General features: G+C 39.9%; 1 protein-coding gene across 1 annotated transcript; it reads right to left on the bottom strand.

Annotated features, from left to right (window-relative positions):
• Positions 1-4,052: 4,052 nt before the first annotated feature.
• On the bottom strand, positions 4,053-4,402 carry LOC311243957 (large ribosomal subunit protein eL24; the record flags this gene model as incomplete). Its single annotated transcript, XM_084333364.1, has 1 exon — positions 4,053-4,402. Exon 1 carries the CDS (start codon positions 4,377-4,379, stop codon positions 4,053-4,055), a length of 327 nt encoding a protein of 108 aa, XP_084189490.1. The 5' UTR covers positions 4,380-4,402.
• Between the last annotated feature and the right edge of the window lie 7,528 nt (positions 4,403-11,930).

Below are 11,930 nucleotides of genomic sequence, written 5' to 3'. Positions count from 1 at the left end.
GGGCGGAGACTATCACATGCTTCCTCCGACACATGTGTACCCAGCCCACCGCTTCTTTTCACCTGGCAGCGCGGACACTCACTGGGGAACATACCTGTCAACAGTCCCGTTTTTTCTCTCGCCATCCTCCGTTTAAATATTTACCTGTATTTTTCCCGTTTTTTTTATTTATACAAAATGGCTGAAATTACCCTCCGTGACGATAGGTGGCAGCAGTGTAGATTATTAGAATGTTCACAGACGAAGTAAGACCAGAAGACAGTTGCCGATAAAACGAAGTTTTAAAGTGCAAAGTGGGGTTGTTCCTGGAAAGCTCACTCTCGGCCGTGGTTTCTCAGTGTATAATGTTTGGTGCTCACCCTCAACATGCGAGTAGGGTGAGACAACACCATTCTTTAGTCCAAATAATACCCTACTTTATACTATATTATTGTCATTAGTTTAATGTAAAGTCAGTCTTACATTGCACTGCTTTAACGTTGCATTTACCCATAATCCATTGCTGTATTAGACCCATGTGCCGTAATGAAGCGTAAATGTAAAGTTAATCAATACACAATGAAACAATATCTTTATCTATATCACATGACAAAACTACTTTAATAAAACAAGATTTCCGTTTTTCATTTCTACTCATTCATCCAAAACAAGACAGCAATTCTACTTCTGCATGCACCGGGAGAATTGAGCTCATAGCACAGATTTGGAGTTGATAGAATGGACATTGCTGTTCTTAGGAAATGTTGCACATAGTCACTGCCAACCTGCTCATCGGGAGCAGTTACGGGTCAAGCGTCTTGCTCACGTCGCAGGGAGGAGCCGGAACCGATCCGGGAACCTTTTTACGATTACCAGACCGCTCTACCTCCTGAGCCACTGTCGCTAAGAGTGCATCTACAGTAGTAGCTCCTCATCAGAAACCCAGTTATCTCTTCTATCCAGAGTCACCTCCTTGTGGTCAGTAGACATGCGAAGGAAATGCACCTCGCAAGGGTCACTGTCTAGTCTACCTGGGTAAGAATGCCAAGTCTAGTCTACACACTCTACCTGGGTAAGAATGCCAAGTCTAGTCTACACACTCTACCTGGGTAAGAATGCCAAGTCTAGTCTACACACTCTACCTGGGTAAGAATGCCAAGTCTAGTCTACACACTCTACCTGGGTAGGAATGCCAAGTCTAGTCTACACACTCTACCTGGGTAAGAATGCCAAGTCTAGTCTACACACTCTACCTGGGTATGCATGCCAAGTCTAGTATACACACTCTACCTGGGTATGAATGCCAAGTCTAGTCTACACACTCTACCTGGGTAAGAATGCCAAGTCTATTCTAGACACTCTACCTGGGTAAGAATGCCAAGTCTAGTACACACTCTACCTGGGTACGAATGCCAAGTCTAGTTCTGGGATTTAGCCAAACATCTTCCTGTGAGAAATGCACCCCCTGCACAGGAAACACATGTCTCCTAGACTCCACCAGGGTGGGAAATGAACCACTACCAGACCACCTTGCAATGGAGTGCAGGTTTGCTTGCGCCGGTCTGCTTCCCTGCCCTTTTTATAATCACACTTAGAGCTGATCTTTATCATGGGTAAGGTATTTTATAATAATAATAATAATAATAATAATAATAATAATAATAATAATAATAATAATAATAATAATAATAATAATAATAATAATAATAATAATAATAATAATAAACGAGCCATCCTCGGAGCTGTACATTTAATAATATTGATCTCTGCAGTCGGCTGTGAGGCAAGTGCGCAGCCAGGGACCGTCTAAAAAGTGCAACACCGAAAAGAGACACTACAAAAAGATTCAATAACTTCACTGTCATACAATATGGTCTGATATTAACATTCAGTATTCAATATTGTCTGATTCAATATTAACATTCAGTATTCAAGTAAAACAGCTAGCTGTTGTGGACACTCACCTTTCCACAGCAAAACGGTAGGCACGGGACCTTGGTTGAGAAATGCAGGTTTCAGTCTATGTGTTGTAGGATAGACAGTCGTATCTATCCTGTCTCAAGATGCACAATGAGATCTTCTTCTTCTTATTTGAATTTCCGGCAGAGTAGACGCATCGTGGCGTATTACTGCCCTCCGCAATTCTTTTTATGGGCTCTTCTTCTTCTCCTTCTTCTCCTTCTTAACCTTCTTTTTCTTCTTCTACTGGACCCCGTCATCAACTACATTGACCATTGGAGTGCAGCTACTGCTGCTACTTCCTGTCTGAGCCCCCCTCCGCGGGACCCACCTTGCCCCCTGCTATCTTATCCTGGGCTGCTTTGTCCCTCGCAGCCTTGTCCCTCGCAGCCCCCTCAGCCAATTCCCTAACCACCTGCTCCCAGTTCAGACCTTCCAATCCCAGATGTTGAACCGCTATCCTAACAGCGTGTAGCTTTATGCCAAGCAAGCAGTGCAAAAATTTATCGTAGTGGCATGCAGTAATGCGCCTTTCATTTTCCGCCGCCCAGCGCCCAGGTCGCGCGGAAATAGGCTGTCTATTGCCATTCTCTTTGACAAACTCTAACCTTAACCAGCTCCTTAACAACGCCTAAACTTAACCGTTCTAACCTTAACCAACTCCGAAACCATGCCTAACCTTAACCATAGAAATTATATTGCCATTCTCTTTGACAAACTCTAACCTTAACCAGCTCCTTAACAGCGCCTAAACTTAACCGTTCTAACCTTAACCAACTCCGAAACAATGCCTAACCTTAACCTTAACCTTAACCATGCCTAACCTTAACCGGCGAAATAACCTTAACCGGCGAAATAATACACGTTAAAAAAAAATCACGTTAAAAAATATTTTCGATGGGATTCGAACTCGCCAGCAAACAAGCCATAGGATCCACAGCCATGTGTCCTTGCCAATTGAGCTATTGGTAGATACTGAATAAGGGGCGGTGACTTATATATATTGAGCTCCGCTCAAGGCGGGATCTCATGCGCATGCGCGGGCACCTCGCGCGAGCACGCCGGCGCACGCACGCACCTGAGCGAGCACGCCGCCGCCGGTGCACGCACGGTAGCATTTGTCTGAAAAGAAGGGCGCTTTACCGCACTAGCGTGCGGTGACGAATGCGGAAGCATTTTTGCACTGCTTGCTTGGCATTAACGTACAGGCATCCTAACAATCATCTTCACCATCTCTGTTTTACCCTTAGCCTCTGCCATACCAGTAACTACCCCTGCCACGAAGGCCACAATACCTAATTTCTCCTCCCTTCCCCTCTCTCTTTCCACCTGCTCTACCCTCACTGCCAAATGCCCTCCTTCAACCCCCTGCACCCTTTCTTGGCTACCCTGTCCTGCCCTGCTAACCGCCCCAGCATACGTCAACTTACCCTCCCTTCTCTCTCTCCGATCCGCGACCTCCTTCATCATCACCTCGCACCCCCTAAACGCTACACTATGCTCCCCACCACAACTACAGCACTTCGGCTTCACTCCCTCTCCACACTCCCCATATTCATGTTCCCCGCCACACCTAGCGCACCTCAGCCCCTTCCTACACGTGGTAGCTATATGGCCAAACTCCTGGCACCTATAGCACCTAAGAGGATCATGAACAAATTCCCTAACCCTATACATCCTATGCCCCACAAACACCTCCCTAGGAACAACCCCACCCTCAAACGTAATCACTACCGTCCCCGTCACTGCCCTCTCCGCTCCCCTCTTCTTCCTTTCTGCACTCTTAACTATGCCATTACGCCCGTCCTCCATTAGCTCTTCCACCAGCTGCTCTACTGTAACCTCGACCGGTACCCCAGCTATCACCCCCTTACATCCCCCCCCCCTCTTCTCCCCTACTCTCGCCACCTTACTTATACCCACCCCCCCAATGCCCCGCATCGTCCTAGCCACCTCCACCTGCCCCTCACTACCACACCCTACGGCCAGATTCCCATCCCACAAAAATTTCACGTACTTTACCTCTCCTAGTCGCGCGGCATTGAGTTTGGGCCACTCGAGCCTACCTACCTTCCCCTCACCCCTCTCCCCCTCAAGCCTGACCACTATATGGATCACTTCCTCTTTTGCTGGGCCTTGCGGACCTCTGGCTTCTGGTTCCTCTTGGCCATGATCTCAGCCAGGGAGGCCCCAGTGATGGCCCTCTGGAACTTCACTGCACGACGCGTGCGCTTCTTTGTCACCTCTTCTGACTGGCCCTTCTTGTGTTTGCGCCTGTACAGAACAGTCCAGTTGATCTGCCTAGGGTTCCTCTTGGCGAGGAACGCAGACTCACACTTGGCATTCAAGAACTGGAACACCTTCCCGTCTATCCTGGCGTAGCGGCGGCCATGGCCGGGGTAGATCTTATAGCCGCTGAAACTGCACAACTCGACCTTCATGATGGCTGCGAGAGAGAGCACCGAACCGGAAAAGAGAATTCTTGAATATATATAGAACACAAATGTTCTAGAATGTACTATTATTAACATCATGTGACATCACAAATGTTCTAGAATGTTTGATTATGACATCATACTGTGACATCACAAATGTTCTAGAATGTTTGATTATGACATCATACTGTGCCATCACAAATGTTCTAGAATGTTCTATTATGACATACTGTGCCATCACAAATGTTCTAGAATGTTCTATTATGACATCATACTGTGACACAAATGTTCTAGAATGTTCTATTATGACATCATCTGTGACATCACAAATGTTCTAGAATGTTTGATTATGACATCATACTGTGACATCACAAATGTTCTAGAATGTTATATTATGACATCATCTGTGACATCACAAATGTTCTAGAATGTTTGATTATGACATCATACTGTGACATCACAAATGTTCTAGAATGTACTATTATGACATCATACTGTGACATCAAAAATGTTCTAGAATGTTTGATTATGCCATCATACTGTGACATCACAAATGTCCTAGAATGTTCTATTGTGACATCATACTGTGACATCACAAATGTTCTAGAATGTTCTATTATGACATACTGTGATATCACAAATGTTCTAGAATGTTCTATTATGACATATACTGTGACACAAATGTTCTAGATTGTCCTATTATGACACTGTGACGAGTTCCAAACCTTCGTTTTTAATAAAAAAAAAAAAACATATACTATTTTTAAAATTATTATTATATATCCTCAAACTAAATCCTCAATTTGAATAGTTATTCAAACTTCGTCAGGGTTTTTCGAACGGACGTTCGAACATTCGTTTTTAATAATTTTCTTTTAATAAAAATAAATAATTCTCATTTCTTTTTATAAATTCTTTTTTATATATATATATATCCTCAAACTAAATCCTCAATTTGAATAAAGTTATTAATCTGATTAAATGAGTCGAACCTTCGTTTTTCTTTTTTCTTTTATTTTGTTAGTGATGTAATGAAAAATAACACTTGGAACAAAAAAAACGATAATATACGATTGGTAAACAGTATGACCGATATTATCGGCCGATATTGGCATAAAAATGTGATATCGGAAAATATCGGTATCTGTTTTCAAATTATTATTATTATTTTTTACATTTATTTAACCTTTATTTACCCAGGCAAGCAAGTAAGAACAAATTATTATTTTATTTATTGTCAAAGTATGCATAATGTTGTGTTAATTACACGACAAGAGATATGTAATGTTAATTACCTGAAATTATTCCGTTTTTTTGGGGGGGGGGGGGGACCCTGCATATATCGGTATCGGTTGATATACTGTGACATCACAAATGTTCTAGAATGTCCTATTATGACATCATACTGTGGCATCACAACGGAACATGTTTGAGTTCCATTTGAATAATATAAATAATGTGTTTGGTAAGGCTGTCCCCGAAGCCTGTTTTTGGGATTCAAACTTCGTCAGGGTTCTTCGAACGGACGTTCGAACCTTCGTTTTTTTAAGCGAAATAAACACAAAGGACACCTCTTTCCTATCGTAGTAAGGTAGACAATGAGCTACAGCCTTATTTTCACCTAAACGAGCCGTCCTCGGAGCTGTACATTTAATAATATTGATCTCTATGTGCAGTCGGCTGTGAGGCAAGTGCGCAGCCAGGGACGTCTAAAAAGTGCAACACCGAAAAGAGACACTACAAAAAGATTCAATAACTTCACTGTCATACAATATGGTCTGATATTAACATTCAGTATTCAATATTGTCTGATTCAATATTAACATTCAGTATTCAAGTAGAACAGCTAGCTAGCTGTTGTGGACACTCACCTTTCCACAGCAAAACGGTAAGCACGGGACCTTGGTTGAGAAATGCAGGTTTCAGTCTATGTGTTGTAGGATAGACAGTCTTCTCTATCCTGTCTCAAGATGCACAATTGTTGAATATATATAGAACACAAATGTTCTAGAATGTACTAGTATGACATCATGCGACATCAAAAATGTTCTAGAATGTTTGATTATGACATCATACTGTGACATCACAAATGTTCTAGAATGTTTGATTATGACATCATACTGTGAGATCACAAATGTTCTAGAATGTTCTATTATGACATACTGTGACATCACAAATGTTCTAGAATGTTCTATTATGACATCATACTGTGACACAAATGTTCTAGAATGTCCTATCATGACATCATACTGTGACGAGTTCCAAACCTTCGTTTTTAATTAAAAAAAAAATTAAAAAAAAACTATACTTTTTTTAAAATTATTATTATATATCCTCAAACTAAATCCTCAATTTGAATAGTTATTCAAACTTCGTCAGGGTTTTTCGAACGGACGTTCGAACATTCGTTTTTAATAATTTTCTTTTAATAAAAATAAATAATTCTCATTTCTTTTTATAAATTCTTTTTTATATATATATATATCCTCAAACTAAATCCTCAATTTGAATAAAGTGATTAATCTGATTAAATGAGTCGAACCTTCGTTTTTCTTTTTTCTTTTATTTTGTTAGTGATGTAATGAAAAATAACACTTGGAACAAAAAAAACGATAATATACGATTGGTAAACAGTATGACCGATATTATCGGCCGATATTGGCATAAAAATGTGATATCGGAAAATATCGGTATCTGTTTTCAAATTATTATTATTATTATTTTTTACATTTATTTAACCTTTATTTACCCAGGCAAGCAAGTAAGAACAAATTATTATTTTATTTATTGTCAAAGTATGCATAATGTTGTGTTAATTACACGACAAGAGATATGTAATGTTAATTACCTGAAATTATTCCGTTTTTTTGGGGGGGGGGGGGGGACCCTGCATATATCGGTATCGGTTGATATACTGTGACATCACAAATGTTCTAGAATGTCCTATTATGACATCATACTGTGGCATCACAACGGAACATGTTTGAGTTCCATTTGAATAATATAAATAATGTGTTTGGTAAGGCTGTCCCCGAAGCCTGTTTTTGGGATTCAAACTTCGTCAGGGTTCTTCGAACGGACGTTCGAACCTTCGTTTTTTTAAGCGAAATAAACACAAAGGACACCTCTTTCCTATCGTAGTAAGGTAGACAATGAGCTACAGCCTTATTTTCACCTAAACGAGCCGTCCTCGGAGCTGTACATTTAATAATATTGATCTCTATGTGCAGTCGGCTGTGAGGCAAGTGCGCAGCCAGGGACGTCTAAAAAGTGCAACACCGAAAAGAGACACTACAAAAAGATTCAATAACTTCACTGTCATACAATATGGTCTGATATTAACATTCAGTATTCAATATTGTCTGATTCAATATTAACATTCAGTATTCAAGTAGAACAGCTAGCTAGCTGTTGTGGACACTCACCTTTCCACAGCAAAACGGTAAGCACGGGACCTTGGTTGAGAAATGCAGGTTTCAGTCTATGTGTTGTAGGATAGACAGTCTTCTCTATCCTGTCTCAAGATGCACAATTGTTGAATATATATAGAACACAAATGTTCTAGAATGTACTAGTATGACATCATGCGACATCAAAAATGTTCTAGAATGTTTGATTATGACATCATACTGTGACATCACAAATGTTCTAGAATGTTTGATTATGACATCATACTGTGAGATCACAAATGTTCTAGAATGTTCTATTATGACATACTGTGACATCACAAATGTTCTAGAATGTTCTATTATGACATCATACTGTGACACAAATGTTCTAGAATGTCCTATCATGACATCATACTGTGACGAGTTCCAAACCTTCGTTTTTAATTAAAAAAAAAATTAAAAAAAAACTATACTTTTTTTAAAATTATTATTATATATCCTCAAACTAAATCCTCAATTTGAATAGTTATTCAAACTTCGTCAGGGTTTTTCGAACGGACGTTCGAACCTTCGTTTTTAATAAACTTTTTTAAATAAAAATAAATAATTCTCTTTCTTTTTATAAATTCTTTATATATATATATATATATATATATATATATATAAATCCTCAATTTGAATAAAGTGAAAAATCTTTTTTCTTTTATTATTTTGTTAGTGATGTAATCAAAAATAACACTTGGAACAAAAAAAACGATAATATACGATTGGTAAACAGTATGTCCGATATTATCGGCCTACCGATATTGGCATAGAAATGTGATATCGGAAAATATCGGTATCGGTTTTCAAATTATTATTATTATTATTATTTTTTACTTAAGCATTACATCACACGCAGGAGTGGTTTGTGAACAATAAACCATGCCAAGGAGTGGTTGTTAGGCCCGAGGCGCAGCCGAGGGTCGTTAGACCCCCCTAGGCATGGTTTATTGTTCACAAATCACGACTGCAAGTGGTGTAAAGCTTTTATACAACTGCCACATTCATCCAACCTTATTTCTATACAATAAACACACATTAATCGAAGATTTATTGAAAAAACCATCCGCCAGAAAAAGTTGTTCCCACAACTACAAAAAAGACAATTTGCCTCCATGTGGAAGCAGATCGGAAGTGCATCCAACCAACTAACACATCCAACTGTGTATTATTGGAATGATTGAGAGAAGTTGCCTCATGTGGAAGCAGCTTGAAGTGCATCCAACCAACTAACACATCCAACTCAGGGGCGGATTTAGGATTGTAGGAGATCCGGGGCTTAGCCCAGATGGGCCCCCCTTTTTTTTTTTTTTTTTTTTTTTTTTTTTTTTATTTATTTATTTATTTTTTGGGCAGGCAAGGGGTGGTTTGGATGGGCTCAGGCACGACCCCCTCCACGACAGATTTTTTTTGAATTTAATGAACCTGTACGTGCAATTTCCTGCAATATAGAGCCTTCAATCTTGACCAATAAAGCTGCTCTTTTCACTATAAAACTCAGTTAACCATAACGTAGTTATGGTTAGATTTATATATTGGGGGGGGATATATCATATTTTTCATATAATAAAAAAGTGGTTCAATAGTGGGAGAGCAGAGATGCTCCGAATGCTCTTATGACCAGGCGTCTATGATTCACTGATACAAAGTAAAATAGTGCAGTGCAATAAAATAGTTAGTAAAATAGAATAAAATAATGCAATAGTGCATTGCAATAAAATAGTTATCATCGTATTTAATCGGGAGGCCGGTAAGGAGTGCATTACAGTAGTCGAGTTGGCTTGAGATAAAGGCATGGATCTGGTTTTCAGCGTCCTTTTGATTTATAAATGGCCGTACTTTAGCTATGTTTCTAAGGTGGAAGAATTAAGTTTTTGTCAACTTGTTGATTGTGATTTAAAGCTTAGGTCTGAGTCTACCATAACACCAAGACTTAACTCACTCAAATACAGTTAGCAGCTGGATAGACCACAGATGGAAATTAGCTTCTGCTAAATCTGGGGGCGAACAATGAATGAACACTACACAACAACAACCACCAAACGCACATAGCACACACATCCACACGCACACACTCACTTTAAACAAACACACTGTAGCACCCACTCCACACACTTATAGCACACACCCACTTTAAACAAACACACTGTAGCACCCACTCCCCACACTTTATATTTATGGATGAAGGATTGCACTACAACTCGTACACCTTACTGTAAATTGTACCTAAAATTGTACCTCATCCCATTTCTGCTTTGCACTAGATAGTACTGTACATTAGTACACTGCATAGTATTGTGTATTGTATATTATATGGTAACTCAGAACATTGTACATATGTCTATACCGAACACTGTGACCTCATTTTCTTCTTCTAAATTCATGCTATATTATGTTATTATGTTATTTGATACTATCTTGTCTAGCACAGTCTCTGGAGCGTAACAGTAAGAAGCATTTTGTATGAAAGTATTCTGTACTTCTGTATGACAACTATTAAAGAACTTGAACTTGGTGCAAACATATTTTCATGTAACAACGATGAATTAAAAAAAAAAAAAAAAAAAAAAAATGATTCTGGGCTTTTCAGAATACATTCGGGGCTTGAGCCCAGGTAGCCACCCCCTAGCTCCGCCCCTGGTGGAAATAATGGAAATTAACATTTCTAACGTTAACATTTAGTGTATGTTTAAAGTTGGTACATTGAGGCATGGTAGAATTTCACTTTATATTACAGCAGTATCCGTTTAACATTACAATTAGTGTCTGACACTATAGACACATGTTAAAAGTCAAAGTCAACTTTGTCATTTTCCAATTTGTGCAAGACATACAGAAAAATTAAATTACGTGCCCCCCTTCCCACGGTGTATATAGAAAGAGACAATAAACACAAAAGTAACATAGGACACAATATACAACACACAGGACTATGTACAATATAAACAGTACCTACAATAAAATTAATGAAATAAGAGGTAAAAGAGAACTTAGTGTAAATATTCCTTAATTTGTGTCAACATTATAAAAATCCTATTGTATTCAACAAATTAATTATGATACACCACAATGTGCCCTTTCTATCTATTCTAAATCTATGGCCTTGCGATTCCACGGCTGCGCAGTGCTGACCAGAGCAGGCGTTCCATCTCCTCTACAGAAACACTGACACTTCCATTCATTTAATGCAGGGATGATTGATTGTACACAGCATTTCACTTTCAACCAGGTATCTGATTAATTTAATGTAGCAATTCGTAGTTCACCCAGTCCTTGGGTACATACAGGTTTTGACCAGCAGATGGCAGCGACGAGGCAGCTCATCAGAGAGCAGCTGTCAACAAACATCCTAACAGAAAATATATACATACGAGGGGGAGGAGACTACATTGGGAGGGGGCGGGGGAGGGGGGCGGGGCGAAATCTCCTGTTTTTTCAAATCCCAATGTTGACAGCTATGCTGGGGAAGTGTAACGTGTGGAAGGATCACACTACCTTCCCTAGATCCTTCCCTCGCTGTGCAGGCGCCCCGACCGAACTGTAGCAGTCGCTGTTTACAATGACCAGGACCCACCCCACCAGCTTTCCCACCCACTGACACTGCCAATTGTGCCAGTATGGATGGCCGACCAAGCCGGAGGTACAGCAGCTGGATTCGATCCCACTGTTTCTGTGGTGGTAGACAGACGCTTAGTCCGCTGGCTACCCGGCCGCCTGTGATATTTTATTGTTAAAATAAGTGTTTATTTTTATTAAGCTCTACATTCTGACAGACATAGCTGGTATAGAGTGTCTGGTCAGTAACATGGGTCTCCCAGTCCCTCTGCTCTGCAGTAAACAGCCATCACTGATACCGCCTGTGATATTTTATTGTTAAAATAAGTGTTTATTTTTATTAAGCTCTACATTCTGACAGACATAGCTGGTATAGAGTGTCTGGTCAGTAACATGGGTCTCCCAGTCCCTCTGCTCTGCAGTAAACAGCCATCACTGATAGAGTGTCTGGTCAGTAACATGGGTCTCCCAGTCCCTCTGCTCTGCAGTAAACAGCCATCACTGATATATAGTGTCTGGTCAGTAACATGGGTCTCTGACAGATCCTGTGCTGGACCCGCTGCAGTTTGCG

This window comes from Notolepis coatsorum (assembly GCF_963971535.1).
Source record: "Notolepis coatsorum genome assembly, chromosome: 17".
Classification (NCBI taxonomy): Eukaryota; Metazoa; Chordata; class Actinopteri; order Aulopiformes; family Paralepididae; genus Notolepis; species Notolepis coatsorum.
Note: the sequence above shows the minus strand (reverse complement) of the source record. Positions and strands in the feature narration are given on the sequence as shown.